Here is a 27,381-nt window from a genome sequence, read left to right on the forward strand (position 1 = left end):
GGAGTGATCTTCTGGTTCAGGTAGTCGAGACAAAGACCATAGACTCATTTAGCAATTGGTTAGATAATATTAAATAAAAACAAAAAATGCTGGAAATACTCAGCAGGTCAGATAGCATTTGTGGAGCGATAGGTCATCAACCTGAAATGTTAATTCTATTTCTCTCTCCAACAGATGCTACCTGACCTGCTGAATATTTATAGCATTTTCTGTTTTTATTTCAGTTTTGCAGCATCTGCAGTATTTTGCTGTTGGATTAGATAACATTGTTGGGGCAATATAGGTTCTTCTTTCCAGATAGATGAGCTAAGATTGACTGAATGACTTTTTTTCATTCGCTTGTGGGATGTGGGTGGCATGGGCTAGGCCAGTATTTAAAGCCCATCCCTAATTGCCCTTGAGAAGGCGGTGGTGAGCTGCCTTCTTGAACCGCTGCAGTCCTTGGAGTGCAGGTACACCAACAGTGCTGTTAAGAAGGGAGCTCCAGGATTTGACCCAGCGACAGTGAAGGAATGGTGATATAGTTCCAAGTCAGGATGATGCGTGGCCTGGAGGAGAACTTGCAGGTGGTGGTGTTCCCATGCATCTGCTGCTCTTGTCCTTCTAGGTGGTAGAGGTCGCGGGTTTGGAAGGTGCTGTCGAAGGAGCCTTGGTGAGTTGCTGCAGTGCATCTTGTATATGGTACACATTGCTGCCACTGTGTTGTTGATGCAGGGAGTGAATGTTGAAGGTGGTAGATGGAGTGCCAATCAAGCAGGCTGCTTTATCCTTGATGGTGTCAAGCTTCTTGTGTGGTTGGAGCTGCACCCATCCAGGCAAGTGGAGAGTGTTCCATCACACTCCTGACTTGTGCCTTGTAGTGGTGGACAGGCATTGGGTAGACAGGAGGTGAGTTATTCACCACAGAATTCCCGGCTTCTGACCTGCTCTTGCAGCCACAGCATTTATGTGACTGGTCCAGTTCAGTTTCTGGTCAATAGTGACCACCAGGACGTTGATAGTGGGGGATTCAGCAATGATAATGCCACTGACCGTCAAGGGGAGATGGTTAGATTCTCTCTTGTTTCAGATAGTCATTGCCTGGCACTTGTGTGGCGCGAATGTTACTTGCCACTTATCAGCCCAAGCCTGGTTGTTGTCCAGGTCTTGCTGCATATGGACACGGGCTGCTTCAGTATCTGAGGAGTCGTGAATTGTGCTGAACGTTGTGCAATCATCAGCAACATCCCCACTTCTGACCTTATGATGGAAGGAAGGTCATTGATGAAGCAGCTGAATATGGTTGGGCCTAGGACACTACCTTGAGGAACTCCTGCAGTGATGTCCTGGGACTGAGATGATTGACCTCCAACAACCACAACCATCTTCCTTTGTGCTATGTATGACTCCAACCAGCAGAGAGTTTTCCCCCTGATTCGCATTGATTCCTGTTTTTCTAGGTGCCATCTCCTTGATGCCATACTCGGTCAAATGCTGCTTTGACGTCAAGGGCAGTTACTCTCAACTCACTTCTGAGTTCAGCTCTTTTATCCATGTTTGGAGCAAGGCTGTAATGAGGTCAGGAGCTGAGTGGCCCTGGCAGAACCCAAACTGAGCATTAGTGAGCAGGTTATTGCTGAGTAAGTGCTGTTTGATAGCACTGTCGACGACCCCTTCCATCACTTTGCTGATGATCAAGAGTAGACTGATGTGGCGGTAATTGGCCAGATGGGATTTGTCCCTCTTTTTGTGCACAGGACTTACCGGTTTAATTTTCCACATTGCCGGGTAGATGCCAGTGTTGTAGCTGTAGTGGACAGCTTGGCTAGGGGTGCGGCTAGTTCAGGAGCACAAGTCATCAGTACTATTGCCGAATGTTGTCAGGGCCCATAGCCTTTGCAGTATCCAGTGCCTTCAGCTGTTTCTTGATATCACATGGAGTGAATCGGATTGGCTGAATACTGGCATCTGTGATGCTGGAGACCTCAGGAGGAGGCCGAGATGGATCATCCACTTGGCACTTCTGGCTGAAGATGGATGCAAATGCTTCAGCCTTATCTTTTGCACCGATATGCTGGGCTCCCCGATCATTGAGGACAGGGATATTTGTGGAGCCTGATCCTCATGTCAGTTGTTTAATTGTCCATCACCATTCACGACTGGATGTGGCAGGACTGCAGAGCTTAGATCTGATCATTTGGTTGTGGGATCGCTTAGCTCTGTCTATTGCATGCTGCTGCCGCTGTTTGACATGCAAGCAGTCCTGTGTTGTAGCTTCACCAGGCTGACACCTCATTTTTAGGTATGCCTGGTGCTACTCCTAGCATGCCCTCCTATACTCTTCATTGAACCAGGGTTGGTCTCCTGGCTTGATGGTAATGGTAGAGTGGTGGATATGCCGGGCCATGAGGTTACAGATTTTGGTTGAATACAGTTCTGCTGCTGCTGATGGCCCACAGCGCCTCATGGATGCCCAATTCTGAGTTGCTAGATCTGTTCAAAATCTATCCCATTTAGCACGGTGATAGTGCCACACAACACGATGGTGGATATCCGCAATGTGAAGATGGAACTTTGTCCCCACAAGGACTGTACGGTGGTCACTCCTGCCAGTACCATCATGGACATATGCATCTGCAACAGGTAGATTGGTGAGTACGTGGTTAAGTAGGTTTTCCCTCTTGCTGGTTCCCTCACCACCTGCCGCAGACACAATCTAGCAGCTATGTCCTTTAGGACTCGGCCAGCACTGGTGCTACTGAGCAGCTCTTGGTGATGGACATTGAAATCCCCCGCCCAGCGTACTTTCTATGCCCTTGCTACCTTCAGTACTTCTTCCAATTGGTGTTCAACATGGAGAAGCAATGATTCATAAGCTGGTGGGGTGGGGTGGGGGTGCGGTAGGTGATAATAAGCAGGTTTCCTTGCCTATGTTTGACCTGATGCCATGAGATTTCATGGGGTCCGGAGTCAATGTTGAGGACTCCCCAGGGCAACTCCCTCCCGACTGAATGCCACTCTGCCACCACCTCTGGTGGGTCTGTCCTGGTCGTGGGACGGGACATACCCAGGGATGGCGAAGGTGATGGCAGTGTCTGGGACATTGTCTGCAAGGTATAATTCCGTGAGTATGACTCTGTCAGGCTATTACTTGACTAGTCTGTGGGACAGCTCTCCAAATTTGGCACAAGCCCTCAGATGTTAGTAAGGAGGACTTTGTAGCATTGTCGTTTCCGGTGTCTAGGTTGATGCCAGGTTTTCCATTCGGTTTCATTTCTTTTCTTAGGCTTTGTCACAGTTTGATACAACTGAGTGGCTCGCTAGGCCATTTCAGAGGGCATTTAAAAGTCAACCACATTGCTGAGTCTGGAGTCACATGTAGACCAGATCAGTTAAGGATAGCAGATTTCTTTCCCTAAAGGATATTAGTGAACCAGACGGGTTTTTACAAAAATAAACAATGGTTTCATGGTCACCACTAGACTAGCTTTTAATTCCAGATTTATTAATTGAATTCAAATTCCACCATCTAACATGGGATTTGAACCCATATCTCCACAGCATTAGCCTGGGGCTCTGGCTAACTAGTCCAGTAACATTACCAGTACGCCTCCCCCACACTTCCCACATCTGCATCTATCTTGTGACTATAATATACATTGGAAAAATTTTGTTTCCATAAGTAGATTTCTTTTATTTATATCTGTTTTAATAATTTCTACTATTTCAGTAATGTTTTTGGTGTTCCATACACTTCGAGTCAGTTGCTATTTTGAGCATTTTGATTCAAAAATGAAGATGAATCAACCATCTGGTCTCACCCAGCAGGATTGCAGACCCTAGGATGAGGAGAAAAGAATTGAGATAGGAATGCAAATCAATGCAATTTCAAGCATGTTGATGGCTGTCAGCGTGCAGTTGGTGGGCTGGCTGCCTGATGTATAATTGGTGGGAGGGGAGAGGGATTTTGATGCTGCAAGTATTTATTTTAACAAATGCTCTAAATGTAATTAGAGTTCTTCTTCACTGAAGACAGGACTCCTTGGCCCCACAAAGGGTCAGACATGCCTGGTGTAACAGATTGAGACAGTTACAGCAGGAACAACATAGCTTTTGTCTTGACAGTTTTGGTGGGAGCAATAGCAAAAAAAAAAAGAAATACAGATTTATACAAACAAAAACCCGGCCTTTGCGGACCTCATTCATACCCGGGTCTGGATGGTGGCTCCCCACTGTCACTCATGATGAAGAATTTGACTAACTGGCATGAGTGGATTTACTGTGATTGCTAGGTAGACAGTCAGTTTACCACTGGCTCATAAAAGCCACCAGGGAGGAGGTCATACCATTGATACCTCGTTAAAAGCAAGCTAGTTTAATTGCAAAATAAAATTATTTGGGGGAAAGCTTTGAATATAAATTCGAGCAGTTGTGAAATTCTGCTGCTTTAATATGCAGTACAGATGGTAGCCAGAAGTTTTCATTCCATGGCTGCGATGCCTGCACAATAGGACTGACGAGGCTGCGTTAGATCAGCTAGATCCATTTGTATGAATGTGACATCATACCATGCCGTGCTTCGTTTATGAAATGAAAATATGCAAAGATATCAGGATATTAGCACTTTGAAGAGACAGTTGCTTTTTTAAAGGTTCTATTGTGTAGTTTGTCAGAGATAAGGCAGTACCCAACAGAGTCCAGGATGGGTTATGACATGCAGCGTATTGAAGAGTAACTGGCCTTATGAGATATAGTTTTTCTTAGGAACACTTTCATTGTGTTGGTTCATTCATGACAGGGTAGATAACTGACTGGACTCTATATTGATGTGCAACTGGCAGATAGGTCAACAAGATTAAAACATCTGAAAACATATTGAAGTGCCTTATTTTTGATTGCCAGATGCTTCTATTCCAGCAGGCCAAAATTTGCATCACTGGGATTGTGGGCCCACAAATTGTTTTGGTGCAGGGGAAGTAAGTTTCAAGATGCCTTTGATGTCCACCAGTTGACCCTTCTGAAGTTCAAATGGGCATGGGGAGATCCCACAATTTGAAAGGTTTCAATGGACTGCAGGGACACCAAGGGTGCTCACTCCCTGTCAAAGATGCCAGGAAGTCTGGCATAAGTTTCCAGGGCTGAAGGGAGTATCAAGTCCCTCCATAAAAAGAAGGTTCTGGATTTCCTCAAGGCCTGCAAGTCCTTAAAATAATTTTGAAAACAACATTTATTTTAATCTTCCATGTTCCTACCCTGGATATTTCAGTGGGCCCCACTTTTGCCAGCTGGCCACCCTCACTTAGGTGTGCCAGCATGACCAAAATATGGCAGGTCCCTTAGCAGGCCCAAGGCATGGGAACTCAAGTGTTTGTAGTCCGCAATTCTTCCAGGACTCAGTTATCCGAACTCCTGCTAAGATATCCAGGATATTCCTCTGAGAGTAGAGCCTCTGTTTCTCCCTTACAAGGCCACTAATATAAGTTGGCAGTGGCAGAAGGGTGGACTCCAAGCACTAGATGGAATTCCCACATCCTGGGCCTACTTGGGGACCTCGATATTGTGGTCACAGCTGGTACACTTAGGCCAAGAGTAGCAGTTGACCAATTGGTGAAAATGGGGCCATTTCCAGTGGAAGTGATCCCTGCTCTATGTTAAAGAAATTTACAAGCCTGTTTGTGAAGAAGACACTGAGACTAGGATGCTTTAGTGTAGATTGTCTATTGCTTGTCAGAGCTTACATCGGCTCTCCAAACACCACCAGCCAGTGCTGGCGGGCTCTTCCTTATATATACATACTTCAATACAATTAACTCCCAACATCTGTTTACCCTATTATATTATTTTTTTATTATTATTTTATTATTTAGAGATACAGCACTGAAACAGGCCTTTCGGCCCACCGAGTCTGTGCCGACCAACAACCACTCATTTATGCTAATCCTACATTAATCCCATATTCCCTACCACATCCCCACCATTCTCCTACCACCTACCTACACTAGGGGCAATTTACAATGGCCAATTTACCTATCAACCTGCAAGTCTTTGGCTGTGGGAGGAATCCGGAGCACCCGGCGGAAACCCACGCGGTCACAGGAAGAACTTGCAAACTCCGCACAGGCAGTACCCAGAACTGAGCCCGGGTCGCTGGAGCTGTGAGGCTGCAGTGCTAACCACTGCGCCACTGTATTTATATATGTTAAGACGGCTCTCTTTGAGGACATACAACAACTTTTTCGAACGAGCACCTCTCTTAGTAAAACAATCAGACAACTGATGACTTGTGTCAACCCATTTTATTTTGGAAATGTCTTTTCTTTCCAACATTTCTTTTATATTCACGAGATCAATCCTCAACCTCTTTTCTGCATCACTTTTTGTCGAATGGACATTGTCTGTTATCTCTGTAGCATTCTGTAGGAAAACACTTCCCTGATTGCCCCTTATACAAGAGCTCCTTTAAAATACTCGATAAATACATACCCATATCTATGGCTTCTATCAGTGCAAGTGTCTCAGCAGCTAAGGTGCTTTTAACTGTCCCCTTTATTTTCTTCGATTCCCAGGCTAACTGGCAACATTCATCATTTCTTCCCACCAAAAATATAATGAATCCTGCTGCACTCGAGTTACAATCGGGAAGATTAGCGTGTGAGGCATCACTAAAAATGACCAATTTCATATCTTCTGGGTGAACCAGTGCTGGAGAATTGAGTGTACATTTATCATAATCGATCTCTTCAATGTCTTATTTGCTTTCAGCACTTCCCCAACAGTAGCATGTTTCAGCATGGTGCTCAATTCTAATACATCATAGCAAGCATCCGGTCTAGTTTGCGTGCACAACCAGTTCAACTGCCCAATTAAGTTCCTTAACTGGTCTACTTCTTCCTTGGTTGCAGAGTCTTCCTTTTGAGAGGATCTGGTCCGATTTATTGGGATCCTATTAACATTCTCTAGGTAAGATTGTTGATTTAGGGTTACCCCCAACTTAGGCAGACTAATATTCAACCCTATTTTTGTAAAAGCTCCGGAAGCCTGACTTCCAATTTTAAATTCCTGCAGAACTTTATCTACCAGAAATTTCACAAATGCCTCAGATCCTCCCCACAGAAAATTGTCCACATGCATCAAGAAAACACCAGCTAGTTTTTCTTCATTACCGGATCCACCTTTAGTTGAATACAGCCGGCTTTTAGTAGGACAGACTTAACTGAATAATTCCACACCCTGGATGCATCATTTAGCCCATAGACACACTTGTTCAGCTTCCATAATTTCCCTTCTGTATCCCCAGCTTCTTTTGGTGGCTTTAAAAATACTTCCCTTTTAAATTTCTCCCCTCGCAAAAATGCTGCTTTGATGTTAATGGACCTACATTCCCACGAGTGTGTCGCTAAAAGGCCTAGGAAAATCCTCAAACTTGCTTTTCCTGCTGTTGGAGAGTCAACTCTAACTTCCTGGTCGTCTAGTCGTTCCCCAAATCCCCGAGCTACAAGTCTGGCCTTCGCTTTATACGTACCATCGGGAAGTACTTTCTCTGTATGGGCAGCACAGTGGCGCAGTGGTTAGCACCGCAGCCTCACAGCTCCAGCGACCCGGGTTCAATTCTGGGTACTGCCTGTGTGGAGTTTGCAAGTTCTCCCTGTGTCTGCATGGGTTTTCTCCGGGTGCTCCGGTTTCCTCCCACAAGCCAAAAGACTTGCAGGTTGGTAGGTAAATTGGCCATTATAAATTGCCCCTAGTATAGGTAGGTGGTAGGGAAATATAGAGACAGGTGGGGATGTGGTAGGAATATGGGATTAGTGTAGGATTAGTATATATGGGTGGTTGATGGTCGGCACAGACTCGGTGGGCCAAAGGGCCTGTTTCTGTGCTGTACAACTAAACTGTACAGATCCATCTATGGGACAATGCTGGTTGTCCTCTATCTGGCACCTCTGTGTATATACCAAACTCTCTCCAACTATTAAGCTCTTTTTGCTTGGCATCCTTTATCAGTTTACCATCTAACTTGTTAGTATCCACTGGGGCATCTCTATCGTGAGGGCTCCTACTTTTGTGGTGCCCTTCACCTGCTCTCTGGTCCTTGTTCTAGTGAAACCACATCCCCCTACTAGAGTTCCTATCCCTTTCTGGACTACTACTACTCAACCTGTTCCTCCTACAATCAGACTTCCTTTCACAAGTTTGTGACCTTTTCCTTGGACTATGATCATCTTCAGGCCCACTGTCTGAACTTATACTAAGTTTTCTGTTCTTCCATATTTTCACCTCCTTCTGCCAATCTATAGGTCTGATATCCTGTCCCTTGTCTTGCACAGCCAATGTTTTGTATTTCCCTGTGACCTTTCCTGCCCTTCTGTAAATGGTGGCTTCCCTCCGTTCACGAATCCCTTCTGGCATATATGTCACTCTAATCCCAACTTTTGATAGTTGATCTTTGGAATAAATGGCCTTAGTTGACCTTTGGGATAAATGTTCTTATCTGGATTTTCACTACCACTTGGTCCACTCCAGTCAGCCCATTATCTGCCACAATCTGCTGCTTGCAAAGGTCCGACATATGTACATGCGAAGTACATGGTACATCAGTACCCATCATTTGTTCAGATTCTGTCAATGTATAATCAGTGCCAATAAGCCGCGGGGAATGTATTCTAATGGTTTGGTTGCCATGTTGCAAAATCACCGTTTTGCCATCAGTGCCTATAACTTTTCCTGGGCCTCGCCATTCTTTCTGCCCTTCTCTTTTGTAATACACCATGTCGCTGGTATTAAAATTCTTTTCTGATGGCCTGATCTGATACCTCAAAGCTCTCCTGATTTTCTTCTGAAATCTCCGCCTTAATAAATGCTCTTCTCCCTGCATGCATGGCATTCAATTGTTCCACAAAAATTGAACTAATTGTAGCTTCTCTAAAGCTGGGGGATGATCCCACAATACCGAAGGTATTTTTGGATTCCTGCCATAAACTAATTGATATGGGTTGTAACCCCCAACCATTTGAAGTGTGTTTTTCACACGTACTGCCCACGCCAGAGCAGTAGTCAATTTACAATTTGGCTGGTCTGCTAAAATTTTTCGGAGCATTTCGTCAGTCATGGCATGATTTCTCTCACAAATCCCATTACTAAAAAAGGACTTTCTGCTGCCGTGTACATTGCTACAATATTCATATTTTCATACATACTCCTGAACTCATCTTTGGCAAATTCTCCTCCATTGTCAGTTAGAAACCTAACCGATGCTCCCAGTCCTGTTCCTATCCACCTTTCCATCACCTTGTCCACTATTACTTTTCTTTCTTTACTATAAATTACCGTCGACAGACTGAATCTAGTCGCCACGTCTATAAAGTTTAGAAATAAATGTATTTTTCTTTATCCCATCCCTTCAAGTCCATCACTCCGGTTTCATTAAAGTCCCGTTAAAGACTCGCTGAGTTATGATGGCGTCCTGTTTTTTTTTTAAACAGATATCACATTTTCCATTGATATCTTTGATAAGTTTAGTGTAGTCATTATCTATTACCGCTGCATCTTTCAACAGAATCTTCAGCCTCTGGCAAGATGTTGTTTTGAAATAATTTGCCTTTTCTCCTTTAAATCCCAACCCCCGGATGCCATTAATACTTCTTTAACATCCTGCTTAGAGATGTTAGGTCTCGCTAAAGGAATACAATAATGTCCCGACTGTGTAAACCGCAAAGCTACGGATTTCCCAAAGACAATCGCCTTATCGTGTTCCATATCCAATTTCATCCGAGCCTTTTTCAAAGATGGTTTACTTAACAGCAAAGGTATATCACTGGATACCACATCCGTAATAATAAAATGGTTTACCCCCGCTATTTTACATGGAATTATCACTCTTTTTAGTGATTTCAATGTGTTGTCATCCCCAAACCTGAAATAGGTAGAACTTATTGGCCAGGGGCTGCAAGAAATACAGAATCAGTTACAAACTGCTGGAATTGTTTGTGACCTGTAGTAACCTGGAGCTCAGACACTGGCCTGTGCTGGTAAAAACCAGTTTGAACTAATTACTTTATGTGACAAGACAAAGAAGAGGACACAGGAAGAGGGCCTTATTTGGACACGGTGTGGTACCGGGTCTTTGGGCCTGGGCCAATTAGGAGAAGATATGAACGAGGTGAGCAGGCAAAAACCAACCGGAAAGAGGCTGCTCAGTTCTGGAGAGATAAGAAGGAGAATAAGAATAGAGCTTTTTGGGCATAGAGCCAGTGATAAACTCCGGAGATCAACAATTGTGGAAGTGGAAGACCCTGTGTGAGCAACGCGACGACGTAAGAGAGAGAGAGAGAACGGAACGCCTGGCCAGCGTCAACTCTCCCCTTTTTCGGGTATTATCCTCTGTTTTCTGTGACTAGGTCAGGGAAAGGTCAGAGGAACCTAGTGGGTGTGCTCATCAATTCTAGCTAGCTTTGTTATTAATTGTATAACTCAGTTTGAGTTGCATGCTTTTGTCTAACTAAGTGTATAAGCCTTATTCTTACATTGTACAACAGCGTGAATAAAATAAATTGATAGTTAAAGAAAGGACTGAGTTTCCTCCTCTTTGTACTAAGCCATTAACTGTAGCTGGGGATTAGGCTGGAGGGTGGCTCTCCTGTAACCCGATATCCCAAACACCCAGCCTGAGCCTGAATTAAGAGGACTTCAGTCCCATGTGATGGCCAGGATCAAGTGGGTGCAGGGAATAAAGGGGCCAAGGGGGAGTTGACTCCGTGCCACGGTTTACAAACTGTTGTATTCTTTGACTTTATTTCAGTCTTCCTTACTTAAAAGAATTCATGTAACACCTTAACCAGTCCACTCCACAAACGGTAGATGTGCACCCACTGTCTAGTACTACACAATTGAACAAATCTGTGACCAGGACACTCATTACCGGACTAAAGTCTCTAGTGACATGTACAGTTCCTTCTGATTGGTCAGTAGTGTCATCCTTGCCTTCCACGTCACGTCATCTCAAAAACTCATTCCTTTCTGGACAATGCAAAGCATAATGATACTGAGTCACATCAGAAACACCTGTTGACCACCCCTTGGTTATTCCTGCAGTTCATCCTTCTGCCATCAATATCCAATTCCTGCCATCTGTTATAGCTGCCGAAGGGTCTGTATCCTCATTTGTTTTGTGTGTGCTTCTCCTTTTGTACGGATATCTGGGTCCCATACTTGAACAGCCTCAAAATGCTGCTGTCACCTCCACCTTTGGTCTCACCGCTAAAGAGCCCATCTGCACCATGAAAGCGGCTGGAAAGGAATGTTTTGCCAAAAGTATTTTTAGGGTGTCGGACATCTGATCAAACAGCGTATCTTTTTCACTGAATCTAACTCCAGTTAATACCAAGAGCCTATTCATGTTTGATATCCTAGCACAATCTAACAATTTGAAGGCAAGTACTGATCTAGGAATTTCCAAGTAGAATCGTTGCAACCTTGCATATTGTCAGTTAAACTCCATAATATGTTCTTCTATGGAAGAACCAATTATTTTTCTAAATTTATCAAAGTCCGACCACACCTCATAAACACTCAACACCTTTCATAGAAATTTTTTTCCATATATTTCAAGAATTTGTCCAAACCTTCCTCATCGTGCAAATGATGAGCCTCTAGCTCAAAGAACACTTTGCCCCTGATCTTGCTTCTGGCGGGAAATGAAAGTGCAAGGATCATTCCTGGCTTCCTTTTAGGTAAAGATGTAACCAGTGTCCATATATCAACTTCATTCTTCCATTGATCGTAAGGTTCGGCTTCACAAAACAGCCGTGGAAAATCATATCCTGACACCTTACACTCGGTTTCAGTCATCTTCAAAAAAACCCTCCAAATACAGCTTTCTCAAAAAAGATACTTCATTCTAATCTCCTGTCTGAAAACAAGTCTTAGTCTCCAATCTTCACTTTCAGACAACCATCCTTTGCTACCATTGTTAGAGAAATCACCAAGCCTGTTTGTGAAGAAGACACTGAGACTAGGATGCTTTGGTGTAGATTATTTATTGCTTGTTACAGAGCTGACTTCTGCTCTTCAAACAACACTACCAGCCAGTACTGGCTGGCTCTTCTTTATATACACACACTTGAATACAATTAACACCCAACACCTGTTCACCCTATTATCTTGAACTACCAGGTGTTTATCATTCTTTAACAGAACTTCAGACCCTAACACCCTGCAGTCCTGACAAAAACAATGCACTTTACAGAAACCTGGATATATGTTTATTTAAAGGCAGTTTTGTTTATAAAAAGGTTTGATGACTTGAATGATGCAGTTAAATAATTCAACTCTTTGCATTATTTAGGTCAACTGTTTTTCCCCAAGGAAGCATTCTGTGTTTTTAGAACTGACTTTTTTTTCTTGGATTAGCAAATTAAATCTTCCCATATCTGCATTTTCCCATGCAAGGATGTTTAGAAGATTATGGGTCCTAATTTGCATTTATTTTGCTCAGCGATGTTTTTCACATGCCCGTATCATTTATCTTTTTTTTAGATAGAGAAGGGAGGATTTTTTGACCTACTTCAACTAATGATGAGTTTCTGTTCTAGTCTTCCAGATGAAATATATAAAACATTTTGTACCTTAAAGGAGCATTATCATTGAGGTAAAAAAAATGACTTTTTATCAGATTAGTAAAATAAGGAGAATGTGGTGATATGATTAAAATTTGCTGAAGATACCAAACTTGGAGGTGTGGCAAACAATAAGGATGATACAAACCAACTGCAACAGGACGTAGGCTAGCAAAATGGGCAGATAAGTGGCAGATGGAATTTAATACAGAGAAGTGTGAGGTGATGCATTTTGACAGAAGGAATAGGGAGAGGTAATAGAGACTTAATGTTCTAAAGAGTGTGCAGGGGCAGAGGGACCTGGGGCCCATGTGCACAGATCCTTGAAGGTGACAGAACATATTGAGAGAGTAGTTAGCAAAGCATATGGGACCCTGGGCTTCATAAATGGAGGTATTGAGTACAAATGCAGGGAAGTTATTCTGAATCCTCATAAAGCTCTGGTTAGGCCACAGAGTATTCATCCAGTTCTGGTCACCACACTTTAGGAAGGATGTGAGGGTGTAGAGGAGATTTACCAGAATGGTTCCAGGATGGAGGATTTTACTTACAAGGTTAGGTTGGAGAAGCTGGGGTTGTTCTCCTTTGAACAAAGGAGATTGAAGGGAGATTGATAGAAGTGTACAAGTTTATCACAGATTTAGATAAGGTAAACAAAGAAAAGCTGTTTCCATTAGCTGATGGTACAAGGACTAGGGGACACAGATTTAAGGTTTTGGGCAACAGATGCAGGGGGAAAGTGAAGATTTTTTTTTATACAGTGAGTGGTAATGACCTGGAACTTGCTGCCTATGAGGGTGATGGAAGCACAGATGATTAATGATTTCAAATGGAAATTGGATGGGCATTGAGAGAAATAAACTTGCAGGGTACGCGGGAGAGACTGGGTTGCTCGACAGAGAGCTGGCATGGACTCAATGGGCCGAATGGCCTCCTCTTGTGCCGTTATGACTCTATGACTCCATGTTACAATAATGTCATTGCATCCCTAATTGCATCTTCCACTAGTTCTTTTTGTTTAACTTTAGATAATAAAACAAAGCATTTTTAATTATGGAAGGTGCAAATATTTGCCCTGTAGTCTCAGCAAATTTTCCCCAGCAGCTAATGTGGTAACATTACTACAGTCATTTTTGAGCAGGCTGCTTAAGGTGATGCTGCCCCTGTGAACATTTTCCATTTGAATCTTGAATGCCTTTTTGTTTCTGTCATTAACATCATACAAATAAAATTGCAGGAATGCGTTGATATGGTTGCATAGTGGCTAGTTTACTAGACTAGTGATTCAGAGCCCTGGCCTAATAGTATGGAGAAAGTGAGTTCAAATCCCACCATGACAGTTTGAGAAATGAGAATTCAGTTTGAAAAAATTCTGGAAATTAAAAGATGATAAAAGTGATTTGAGCTCATAATCTTCTAACTCAAAGGTGAGACTGCTATCAGTGAACCAGATTGGATACCTGAAGATTCTAATCCAGATGTAGTTATAATTTCCATTCATATAGGTGCCAATTGGGTGTTTTGCTGCAGTGTTGTTTAAAATATTTCTGTCATTTCATGGAGTGATACAGCACTGAAACAGGCCCTTCGGTCCACCGAGTCTGTGACTACCATCAACCACCCATTTATACTAATCCTACATTAATCCCATTTTTCCTCTCTCACATCCCCACCTTCCCCTATCACCTACCCACACTAGGGACAATTTATTTACAATGGCCAATTTACCTATCAACCCGCAAGTCTTTGGCATGTGGGAGGAAACCAGTGCACCCGGAGGAAACCCACGCGGTCACAGGGAGAACTTGTAAAGTTCGCACAGGCAGTACCCAGAACCGAACCCGGGTCGCTGGAGCTGTGAGGCTGCGGTGCTAGCCACTGCGCCACCCTGGTTTCAAAACCTGGTTTTACTTAAGTGTGACATCTAATCCTGAAGTTAAATTTTATAACTCCTGTTATGACCAGATGAGAAATGGGTCTAGGGCTCCCCTCTCAGCCTTTTCCTGGTTTGGCTGTAACAGGGTTTAACTTTTAAAACAGTGTTTTTAGCTTCCCCTCAGTGAGTCCTTGCTCACTGCTCTCTAATTGTGAATGCAAAGAAATCAACCAGACAGGTTTTCTCAGATTTAAACAAGAATGGTGTAAGTTTATTAACCTAAAAACTCTTAACTCAGTTAAAAATACTAAAAATATGCAACGCGACCACCTTAGCATACATACGCAATAAACACACACACAAATAGAGATGGGAGGAGAAAGGATTAACAGGGAAAGGTTTGAAGTAATAGATGGAGTTCAGTTACTGGTTTTGGGTTGGATGTAAAGTCTTTGATTGAAGTTAAGTCTTGCTGTTCTTATTGGGGTCCAGTGCACACTTTCAAACTTGTTTCACTGGTCTTCTGTCTTGAGGCTTAAGTTTCTTCTGTGGGTCCCTGGAACTATGGGTGAGAGAGAGAGAGAAAGAGAGAGAGTGGTGCTCTCTTGAAGTTCAGTTGCAGTCTCTTCAAAAAACTGTTCTGTAAGCACAATTCAATTAACTCCAGGTTGGCCAGCAGGTTAGTCATGTGACTAGCTTTTATTTTGCTTGAGACAGCCTCACCTGCAAGGTTTGTGGATTCTTCACAGCTTACCAGACACTCTCAGTTTGGGGGTGCGGGGGTTGAAATGCTGGCTCTTACACATTCAATGATTCTCAATATCTCTTGATGATCACTATTGACAAAACCCATCTGGCTAATTGAATCCGGGAGTACTCCCTTTGTTTCCCCATGCCACTGTCTTTTAGAATGCAAATGTGCAGCCATGTTTTCAGCCAGTGTTCTGTGGTCTTTTTAAAACAAGTTTGTTCTATGTCCAGTAAGAGTTCAAAAATAATGTTCCATATCTGGCAGGTGTGGTTTCCGTCACACTCCCATACTAATAAAACAAACACTGAATTTATGAAATACCCTTTTTTCCTCTTTTGTTAAGTAAATCTTGATAATGTTATCTTTCGCTGTGCCGCTTACAGCTTTCAATAGCAGTATGGGAGCCTGCAAATGCTTGAGCTAACTGTTAGAAGATGTTTGATAACAGTCAGGGCAACTCCACCTGCCTGCAGGGCACCTGGTACAGTGGGTATTGGCAACACAACCAAATGGGACATTGCAGGCTAAATGAAACCTTCACACACCTGAAAGTAGGAGCACAGTCCTTTGCTGCTCCAATACACTGTCCTCTTGCTTTCATCCAGCACAATTTCTTTTTGAGAAGATTCTATAGTCCATTCATCTACCTGTTATGCTCTGCCCCAGGGCTGGTCCTAATTCACATCTTACAAAATAGATTCTTGAGCCACGTAGCAGGGAAGGGTTGGTAAGGTGATTTTGTTGCCTTCCTCATGGTTTTAACTTTGGGGTACCTTCTCTTTGGTGAGTTGCAAACTGGGCTAAAGAGTCCCACCTCTCCTTTACAATATGGGGGCTGTACACACCTACTTGATGCAAGTACCTGCACTGGACATCAATTCAGCGCTCAGAACTGTACTTTGGCCTCCATTCGGCAGTGCTGTTTAGAGTGGGACCCGATTAAATGGTAAGAGAATAGAAAGTGTAGATGTACAAAGGAACCTGGGTGTCCTTGTCAATAAGTCACTGAAAGCTAACATGCAGGTGCAGCAAGCAATTAAGAAGGCAAATGGTATGTTAGCCTTTATCACAAGAGGATTTGAGTACAGTAGTAGTGAAGTCTTGCTTCAATTGTATAGAACCTTGGTTAGACCGCACCTGGAGTATTGTGTGCTGTTTTGGTCCCCTTACCTGAGGAAGGATATTATTGCCATAGAGGGAGTGAAATGAAGGATTAACCAGACTTGTTCCCGGGATGGTGGAACTGTCCTATGAAGAGAGATTGGGGAAACTGGGCCTGTATTCTCTACAATTTCGAAGAATGAGAGGAGATCTCATTGAAACCTGCAAAATACTTAAAGGGATAGATAGGGTAGATGCAGCTAAGATGTTTCCCCTGGTTGGGGAGTCTAGAACCAGGTGACACAATTTCAAAATAAGGGGGAAGCCACTTAGGACAGAGATGAGGAGAAATTTCTTTACTCAGAGGGTGTGAATCTTTCTAATTCTCTACCCCAGAGGGCTGTGGAAACTCAGTCATTGAGTATGTTTAAAGTAGAGATTGACAGATTTCTAAATACCGATGACATAAGGGGATATGAGGGTAGTGTGGAAAAACGCATAGAAGTGGAAGACCAGCCATGCTCATATTGAATGGCGGGGCAGGCTCGATGGGCTGAATGGCCTACTTCTGTTCCTATATTCCTATATTCCGCCATTCAGTTAGATCTTGGTTGATCTGTACCTAAACTCCATTTATCCGCCTTTGATCCATATTCCTTGATACACTTAACTGACGAAAATCTATCAGCCTGACTCTTGAAAACTTCAATTGACCTAGCATTCACAGCCTTTTGGGGAAGAGTTTTTCAGATTTCTACTACTCTTCTTGTGAAAAATTTTTACAAGAGAGATCAACTATTAGGGGTGAAATTTTTACATTTAAAATTTCATTCTTTAGAAAAAGTCGGGACCCAACGAATTATCATTAACATGATTACGCCAAGAAGAGATTTCGGTGAAAATATTACCTGTTATTTACATTTGTGACAATCACTGCCACAAGCCAGCGATCTAATCAGACATCTTCTTTCTTGCAGTATACGGTCGTGGGCGGAGAAAATGAAGGAAGACCTCGTGAAGTTGGTACGTTATTCGAGTGGAATGGATCAGATGGAACAGGTAAGAACAACTGACATCACATAATCAAAATGGCTGTCGCGACACACGCTTACACTTCTGAAACAAGGTGCGCGGATGCCATATTGGTAAAGTGACGGGCATGTGCACATTTAACGCTCGCCGGAAGTATGCAGAACAGGCAGATCATGACGTCAATCAGGGTGCAACACTATTTGATGCCAGCACTACCATTTTGGAATAAATGCTGGCCTTGCCAATGACACCCTCTTCAATGAACGAATAAAAAACAGGAGGCCATGTCTGCAGAGGATCTTCAGGTAACAGATTGCTGAAGTGCTGTGACACCACTTTGCACACTGGAATTCAGCGCCATGATAGCAGCAGTCTGAGCTTCCATGGCAGCAAGCTGCTGTTGCATGATGGCAATCCCAGCTTCCACTACAGCACTCAGATGTTGGGCTGGATTTAGTGCAGCCGTTGAAGGCAGGATTGCTGGCGGAGTGTATCGGAGAATCACAATGCAGTGTTTTGATGTCAGTTCCGGATTTTGTCAGTGGCAGGAAAACAAAATGGCAGCACTGTCACTGGAACATGACGGGAACCTATTTTAAATTGTTAAGGTGTTAATTTAAATGCATTTTAATATCATTAAAAGTGATTTTATGTCCGAAGGTTGCTTCTATGAATGGGGGCGGGGGGGGGGGTGTGGGTGGGAGTGGTGACACTGATGTGCCTCTGGTTTCATGACCAGTGAAATCTGGCGGTACAAAGGCGAAAGGGCACATTGAAGCAATGGGTAGGCAGCTTTGAACACTGCAGCCTAGGGGAAGAGGGGCATTTGGAGGCCATTGTGGGGTGCGTTGCTGGAGGCTCTGCAAATAGGTCTAGGGTAGAGGGGCTCTGCGAAGAGATCCAGAGTAGTGGGGTTTTGCGAAGGGGTCTGGGGTAGCGGGGCTTTGTTAAAGGGTCCAGGATAGTAGGGGCTTTGCAAAGGCATCTGAGATAGCAGGGGCTCTGCGAAGGGTTGAAATCTGCGTTTGGGGCAAGATGGTTGTGGGGAGTCAGTATGGGGTGGGAAAACAGCTATGTGGTGGGCCTGTGTGATCATACAGCTGGAACAGAGGTTGGGCCTTAATTTAGGCTGGGATCTGAGGCCCATGAGTGACCACACTGACAGAATTGGCACATCCTCAGGTACCAAGGCAGGAGACCAGACAGGGAAGAGGAATGTGCGAAGGAGGCAACAGAGACCCTCACAACGAATTGTTTGCAGCCATCCTTGTGTCCATTCACAGAGAGTGAAATAAAGGCTCACCTTAATGTCTGAACTCTGTCATGTCCTGCCTATTTGTGGTCCCTATCTTGTGTGCGGATGGGTAATGCGTGCCAGTGACCATGGGAGAGTATTTGTTAACGGAGACTGTCATCACATTGGCGTGTTAATGAGGGCTGTGTTCACATTGGCATAGCCCTAGGGGGGAAGGGTGAGGTTAAGATCTCACAATTTAGGAATAATGGTGCATGGCTTTCAAACAATGAAGCCTAAAGATTTCAACAAAGCACAGCGACAGGGCACAACTTTAAATATTTAAATAAAGGATCGGCATACAATTACATACCTTTCACAGCGATGGTGCCGGCTGTCCGCGATCTTCCGTGCGACAGCTGGCACTCACGTGGCTTCACTTTCCCGTCCAGGGAAAGCTGGCACCACCGAGGTGGGGGAGGGATAACTTAGGATTTTTAGTGAAGTGGTGGAAGGAATGGGGTCAACTCTGCATTTCTAGTGTTGGTGGGTGGGGGGTGGAAGGGGTGTCCACTGCACTTTGTGCAGTTGGCAGTTGGTGGTGGTGGGGGGGGGGAAATCCGATATTAAATGTAAGTGTTTTGGGGTGGGGGGGGAATGGGGCAGCCATTTATTATTGTTGTATTGTGGGGGGTGGGGGGGGGGTGCTATTGGCCAGAAATCAATCCAGGAGCATTCTGCTTTCTGCAGGCTTTCAGTTCCAACTGTACAATTCAGAAAAAAATCCAGACTGCCCAGCAGGATAGTCATGTGACTAACTGGTTTGCCACATCTGTTTGTGGATTGTATTGGAGCAGGGGCTAGCTCCTTTCTTCCAAACACTGTCTGTTAATATGCAAAAATGTCTTTCCAGCCAGGGGCCTGGCAACCCCTTGTCACAGGCCTTCTTTTCTTTCCAGCAACAATTTGAAATTTAATGTCCATGTGGCGAAATTAATGTGCTTAGCGGGTGAGGGCCTGCATGACAACCCCTTCGTCATGACCTCCCTGCTAAAGTGAATAGGCCCTTCACCTCCACTCTATCCAGGCCCTCATAATTTTGTACATCTCAATCAAATCTCCTCTCAGCCTTTTCTCTGTTCCAAGGAGAACAACCCCAGCTTGTCCAATCTTTCCTCATAGCTGCATTTTTCCAGTCCTGGCAACATCGTCGTCAATCTCCTCTGAACCCTCTCTAGTGCAATTACACCCTTTCTGTAATGAGGTGACCAGAACTGCACACAGTACTCAAGATGTGGCCTAAACTAATGATTTATACAGTTCCAGCATAACCTCCCTGCTCTTATATTCTTTACCTCGGCTAGTAAAGGAAAGGATTCCTTATGCCTTCTTAACCACCTTATCGACCTGTCCTGCTACCTTCAGGGATCTGTGGACATTCACTCTAAGGTCCCTCACTTCCTCTACACTTCTCAGTATTCTCCCATTGATCTTGTATTCCTTTACCTTGTTTCACCTCCCCAACTGCATCATCTCGCGCGTCTCCAGGTTGAATTCCATTTGCCACTTTTCTGTCTACCTGACCAGTCCATTGATATCTTCCTGCAGCCTACAGCTATCCTCTTTGCTATCAACCACATGGCCAATCTTTGTGTTGTCCGTAAACTTCTTGATCATGCCCCCTACATTTACATCCAAATCGTTAATATATACCACAAAAAGCAGGGGACCCTGCGGAACGCCACTGGAAAAAGTCTTCCAGTCGTAAAAACACCCATCAACAATTGCCCTTTATTTCCTGCCACAGAGCCAATTTTGTATCCAGCTTGCTACATTTCTCTGGATCCCATGGGCTTTTTTTTAAACCAGTCTGCCATGTAGGACCTTGTCAAAAAACCTTGCTAAAGAACAAATCAATTACACTACCCTCTTCAATCTTCCTTGTTACTTCTTCAAAAAATTTGATCAAGTTAGTCAGACAAGATCTTTCCTTAACAAATCCATGCTGACTATCCTTGATTAATCTGTGCCCTTCTAAGTGACAGTTTATCCTGTCTTTCAGAATTGATTCCAAAAATTTGCCCACTACTGAGGTTAGACTGACTGGCCTGTAATTATTCGGTCTATTCCTCGCTCCCTTTTTAAACAAAGGTACAATATTAGCAGTCCTCCAATCCTCCGGCATCACACTGGTATCCAGTGAGGACTGGAAAATGAGGACAGACCCTCCGCTATTTCCTCTCTGGCTTATTTTAACAGCCTGTGGTATATTTCATCTGAGAAATTGAGAAGGACCAGGAGCTGCAGAATCCATCACTCCATCCACCACCGACGCACAGTGGAAGCAGTGTGTACCATCTACAAGATGCACTGCAGCAACGCACCAAGGGTGTTTAGATAACACCTTCCAAACCTGTGACCTCTACCACCTAGAAGGACAAGGGCAGCAAATGCATGTGAACACCACCACCTGGAAGTTCCCCTCCAAGCCACACACCATCCTGACTTGGAACTATATCGCCGTTCCTTCCCTGTCGCTGGGTCAAAATCCTGGAACTCCCTTCCTAAACGCACTGTGGGTGTACCTACCCCAAATGGACTGCAGCGGTTCAAGAAGGCAGCTCACCACCACCTTCTCAAGGGCAATTAGGGATGGGCAATAAATGCTGGCCTGGCCAGTGACGCCCACATCCCATGAATGAATTAAAAAAAAGAATCATCTGGGCTCCTGTTCCTCCTGTCGCCTTGCCACTGCTGCGTTGGGATCATGGCCAAGGCGATGGTGTGCAGGTCATCATGGATCTATGGCATCTGGCTCTCCATGAGGGTTGCCAACCTCTCGATAGAGGAAGCTGTGCGCTCACACACCTGAGAGATGTCAGCTGTCGTGGCATGAAGGGACTCCTCCATCGTCCGCTCAAGGCTGCGCATGACCTTTGGCATCTCAGCCAGATTTCGCCCTATCCCTCATTTCAATACAGCATGCCCTGTGCTGTCAACACAAGAGGCTCATCCTCATCCTAGGGCTCAGCATGGGTCTGGCCACCTGCAGTCCTTTGACTGTCGGAAGCCTCGACTGCCTCAGTCTCCGCCAGCTGCTTGCACGTGTGGTGCTGTCACCATCTTGTGACCCAGATTCTAAAGTCGAGCTTGTGACCCACTGAGGTGAAAGTATCTGCGCTGGTGGTGGGTGCAAAAGAGTCATGGGACGATGCATCCTCTGAGTCTCCTTCCTCCTCAGAGGCGGACATCTGTCCCAGTGGTTGCGGGTCACTGCGAATGGCTACCTGCATGAGAAAACACAAACATGTGGCTTAGGCTTTGCAGTTCTCCTAATGCCTAACAAGCATTATGTGGGTTTCCTAATTGATACACATGCCAACGGGAGACAGTCCTTACTCTTGCTCAGAGACATCAGTCTCCAATCGCCTACTGATTGGCCAGCTCAAAAGCTTCTTCCTCAGCAGAGGTCAGTGCATGTACATCTGGGATTCCTCCACCTGCCCGGGACATCTCCCTCCTATTATGGGCCCTCTTGTCCTACAGGAGGAAGGATGGAGATGGTTCAGAATGGCATGCAGATCAACATAACAGGTCAGCTCTTCAACTCTGACTGGGGAATCTGATGTCTCTCATGCCGACACTCGCTGTCATTGGAGTTAAGGGGGGGCTGAGCTATGAAGGAAGGTGGCCTATGGCCGACAGATATCTGTGCATCTGTCAGGAAGAGACAGACCCCTAGGCACTCAGGCAACGCCACATCGCTGCCATCCTCCCCATATCGTGCAACCTGTCTTGCAGTCACATGCAATCCTCAAGAAGGAGATTAGGAGACTGGTATGGAGCACTCACCTTGGCTGAACACAAGTCATTGACCCTCTTCCTGCACTGGACCCAGTTGCGCTGCGTGATCCCATGGCTGCTAACCCCCTCTGCGATCTCCACCCAGGCTTGCTTGGTCAGGCAAGAGGACCTCTTCTTGTCATTTCCAGGGAAGAGAACCTCCTGCCTTTCCCCTGCAGCCTGGAGAAGAATCCAGGACAGTAGTGAATACAGGGTTAGCAGGCCTTTAAATATGGCACCAGCACCTGCTCCAGAGTCAACTAGGACCTGCTGCCTCCAGTTGTGTGCCACCTTGTCCTGTAAGAGAGTATGGTGAATTGAGCAGTTGCTGAGGCTAGTGGTGTAGTTGATCGAATGTGGCATTTGAAGATGCATTCATGAACTTTCACCACGCTGGTGAGAACATTAAACTGCTTCCTGCACAGCATCCATGTTCTTGGAGATAAACCCCTGGCATTGACCTCCTCTGCTATCTCATGCCATTGCCTTCTGACCATGTGTCTGGAGGGCGTCCGACCCTTCTGAGGGCACAGGGCATCTCTCTTCCATTTGACCTCTTCCAGTGCAGCATCCGAAAACCTTCGTGTACGCTCTCTCCCATGGTCAAGTATTTTTGATTGTTTCACATCACACTATTCCCAATGATCTCAGCACCTCCAGCAGTCACACTGTACCTTACCTTCAAGAGGTGCAGGCAAGCTTTAAGCAATGCTTGAAAGTAACTATCTTGGGCCCCCTGCTGATATGTGCCTCCAAGGAACAACGTAGTTAGTGCTGGCTGCATGCAGAAATGATTATAGTGAGCAGGCAGCACAACGTTTGCCTGCTGACTGCATTACATTGAATGGGTTGCCTTACGCACGATCGCAGTGTCCATTTTTGGGGTCTATCGATTTAACCCGCACATAGTTTCTATTTATTCTATTTTCCATTAATGTTTTCTATTAATCCTTAAATGTCCAACTCCGAATATAAATAGGAGGTCATTATGGGGGAGGAGGTGGGGAGGAGAAAGTCATGTGGGGGGACTGCCCCTTTAAGAAAACCATAACCTAAATAGTCAGGTGAACCCTCCTCACAGCAAATGGGTGTGCCCTTTTTTATTCAGTTGTAGGCAGTAAATCTGTTTTCTTCCACATTAGTTACAACCAGTTCCACCTGTGTGTTGGCAGTCTAGCAGAAAGAATTTGGGACACCAGCATTTCTAGTGTTTTGAGAATAGTATTTTGGATCTGAACTGGTTTAGAGTTCTCTAATGTATTGTGCTAAGGGCCAAGATGTTGCTTTGCTACCCACTCTCTGTACCAGCAGTGTACTCTGATTGCAGTGTGTATTATCTACAAGGCTTCTTCAGCTTCTCCTCCCAAACCGGTGACATTCACTGTCTAGAGTAACAAGAGCAGCAAATGCAGGGGAACACCATCAGCTCCAAGTTCCCCTTCGAAATCACACACAATCATCACCACTCCTTCGTCGTTGTTGGGTCAAAATCCTGGAACTCCTGACCTAACAGCATTGCGGGAGCATTTTCACTACACGGACTGCAGCAGTTCAAGAAGTTTGCATAAATTGACGCATTCTGTGCTGTAACTTTCCATCTTTATTCACTTCGGTATGTCTGATTTCTCGCCATGCTAGAAGGGAATGGTAGACCAGCTTGAAATGAAAGGTCATTTAAATTCTGCTGGTAAAAATAGCTTGTTTTAAAACCATACTAAGCTGGTAATATCATAAAACTGATAAAGCTGTCATTTTTGTGAGGAGGTGTAAATTCTTGGTGTGTGAACAGAAGGTGTTGCATGTTAAAAGCTGATGAATAAAGCATAGGAATTTACAACTTAGTTTTCACTTTTTTGTTAAAACAATGCAACAATTTAAAGGAATTGTGTACAAGTTGAATGATGAACGTCACTTTAACAAGACATCGTGGAAACTCCAGAACCACTCAACAGTGAATGTTTTTAAAATTGGAATGCGGGCTGGGCAATTGTGTGTTTCTATTGATAGATGGGCTGAATGGTCTCCTCATCTGATACTTTGTAAACTGTTTCAAAGGAGCCATGGACAATCACACTCACCCTTATTTAATTTTAGGAACATTTAAAAATACAGGACCAGAAAAGATGATTATGGCCTAGGTCTTACTTGATGTTAAATTTGCAATTAAGTGGAACAGTCTATTTTTGGCTGCTTTATAAAATGCCTGGTATGTTTTGCCGCTTCTACTGGAGTTCTGATAGCTACTCTGTTTGTCTTGGCGGGCAGCCAATCTGAAGGGTGCTGTTGGCGTGCCAGTGAATTGTTAGGAATATGGAACAGATTTTGAAGAGTTCTTCAGGTTCATCCTCTGACAATATGCAATTTTTTCCTACTACTGCCAACATTTGTGATCTGTCCCCAGTGTACCCTATATACCATACTGTGTACGCAATGCATGCAAGTCTGTGACTTACTGTTAGGAATGTAACAATTCATTCTCCGACAGTGAACTCGCTGACAAAACATCAATGTATGCTCATATAGTGCCTTTAATGTAATAAAACATCCCATGGTGCTTTACAGGAGAGACAATATTAGGGTAGATGGCCGAAAGCTTGGTCAACCAGGCAGGCTTTAAGGAGCGTCTTAAAGGAAGAGAGATAGAGAGGTGGTAAGGTATAGGCAGGGAATTCCAGGGCCTCAGCAGCTGACGACATAGCCACCAGTGGTTGAGTAGTTCAAGCTGACGAGGTTCAAGAGGCCAGAATTGAATGAGTACAGAGATCTCAGAGGGTTGTGGGGCTGGAGGAGATATGTAGGTACAAGATTCAGTTCTACCTCTCTTTCTCACTTCTCTTGGCCTCATGATTGCCTGGGCACTGAGAACATTCGGAACCCCACTACACCCTCCACAATTCCCCTGAAACATCAAAACAAACATGTAATAAAGTGTATGAAGAAATAGCCTCAGAGACTGTCTATACACTGCATAAATACTGAAGGAAATCTTATCACTGTATATTATCCTTAAATGGAAATGACCCTGGTGGTGACCTTATCCTCTGCATGGTCTCCACAGGCTTGTTTGTTAATCCATTCCTGGTGTGGTGCCTTTATGGTCTTAGGGGTGTTTTCCATGTCTCTATATAAATGCAACTTCATGTACCCAAAGGATAGTTGCATTAAATAGTTTTTATAATTTTATTTTGCAGATTTACTTAAAAAACAGACAATACTACACTGTTGAAACAAATAATGCTCGGCGTTTGGTAGAAAGTGCAGCTAGAGAAATTGAAAAACTGTTGAGCAACAAAGTGGAAGCCCTGAAGGTGAGTACAGAAATTCTGTTGTTAATATTCAAGATGGAATTCTATGGTCACTTCATAATTAAAAAAAAAACGATGATGGACTTGCTGTCATCAGAATGTTTATACAAGGAGCAACGCATGAAAAATAACGTAAAAGATGTCAGCAGGCCTGTAAAGATGATAGTAATGGTTAGAATTCATAAGGCAACAATGGTTCAAATTCTACTCCGAGATCCTGTTAATGAAACAATATTGTAAGGTTCTGTATTTTTTATTGTTACTACCAGGTGAGAAGGGTGTCTAAGGTTCCCTTCAGCCTTCAGCTGGTCTTACCGTAACAGGGTTTAATTTTAAACACACCGTGCTTTTAGCTCCCCCATGGTGAATCCTTGTTCACCGCTTTCCAATTATAAGGCAAAGAAACCAGCACAAACAGGCTTTCTTAGGTTTAAAGAAGAAAAATTGAAATTTATTAAACTTGAACTTAAACTCTAATTCGGTTAACACCTACAGATACACGGCGTGCCCCACGCTAGCATGCATACGCAATACACACGTGCAAATAGAGACAGAAAAGAGCAGAAGAAAAATAAAGTGGAAAGGTTTGAGGCAATCGCTGAAGAGTTTTTGTTAAGGTTCTTCGAGCTCACTGTAGAGTCCTTGATTGTAGGTAGATCCTGCTTTTCGTTGGGGCCTAGTATTCTTCTTAAACCTTGTTCACTGTAGGAGACTTTTCTCTCTTGGGGTTCATGTGACCTCAGTGAATTCAGAGGCTTGTGAGAAAGAGATGTGAGCAGACTGAAGAGATCTTCTCAGTTCAGGAGCAAACAGACTTTCTTTCTTCAAACTCTCTGTGGCCAGTTCAAAAAGAAAACCCTGGAACAGCCAATTAGTCATGTGCCCAGTCCTGGCCCTTGTGGATTGTATCCTCCTTAGCAGCCCTGGAATGTGCTTCCTCACCTTCGATGTCTGTTAGTTTGTAAATGTTTTTTTCCAGCCACGGCTGATTTGTTTAACAAGTCATTTCCTCGTTCCAACAACAGTTAAAAATCAATGTTCATGACAAAATTGCTGTGCATCATTCTTGGCAGGTGGGGGACATTGTTGACAAAATACAACAAACTTTTATTAATGTGTGTATATTTTCAAAGGTGTCAAAAATGTTTTGTACGTAATGTCACTGAGCACTGATACATGGATGTGAACCAGTGTCATGTCTGGTCAAAATATATCCACCTCAGCCAACCTGCTGTTTACTAAACTGGGTTTCTTTATTGCTCCTAGATATTATGTTACGTGAGTAAATGGTACATTGAAAGGTAGAGCTGGGTTGTAACCCTTGTTTATGAATTTCATTTTACTGTAGTCTTTACTTTTTATCCATTGTACCCAACTACTCCCCACACTTAAAGTCAAACAATAAAGAGTCATGAAGCAAGAAGTCCCTTAACTCTTATGTATCAAAATGCTGGGTATTAGAACTCATTCATGTCTCTGAATTAGTAACTACTGTAACTCTTGAAAATAACAATTTTTGGGAAAAGAGATATTATTCCTAAGAGGTGGTTGTAACAGACTTGATCACCTGATACCTGAGCTTTGTTCACATTGGCAGTATAAACAAAGAGAAAGATGCACATCTAAATAAGAGCAGAACATTTTGGAAA

The 27,381-nt window shown here is 43.9% G+C and overlaps 1 protein-coding gene across 14 annotated transcripts in view; it reads left to right on the forward strand.

Annotated features, from left to right (window-relative positions):
• The window catches only part of LOC137384760 (voltage-dependent calcium channel subunit alpha-2/delta-1), an 891,951-nt gene that overhangs the window by 237,760 nt on the left and 626,810 nt on the right, over positions 1-27,381 (forward strand). For all 14 annotated transcript variants that reach the window (XM_068059181.1, XM_068059179.1, XM_068059180.1 and 11 more), the window contains 2 exons: positions 17,296-17,377; positions 25,619-25,735. In XM_068059181.1, coding sequence (XP_067915282.1) covers positions 17,318-17,377; positions 25,619-25,735 — 177 coding nt within the window. In that variant the 5' untranslated portion in view covers positions 17,296-17,317. The remainder of the gene's footprint in view (positions 1-17,295; positions 17,378-25,618; positions 25,736-27,381) is intronic.

Source organism: Heterodontus francisci, chromosome 27, assembly GCF_036365525.1.
Source record: "Heterodontus francisci isolate sHetFra1 chromosome 27, sHetFra1.hap1, whole genome shotgun sequence".
In the NCBI taxonomy this organism is placed as follows: domain Eukaryota; kingdom Metazoa; phylum Chordata; class Chondrichthyes; order Heterodontiformes; family Heterodontidae; genus Heterodontus; species Heterodontus francisci.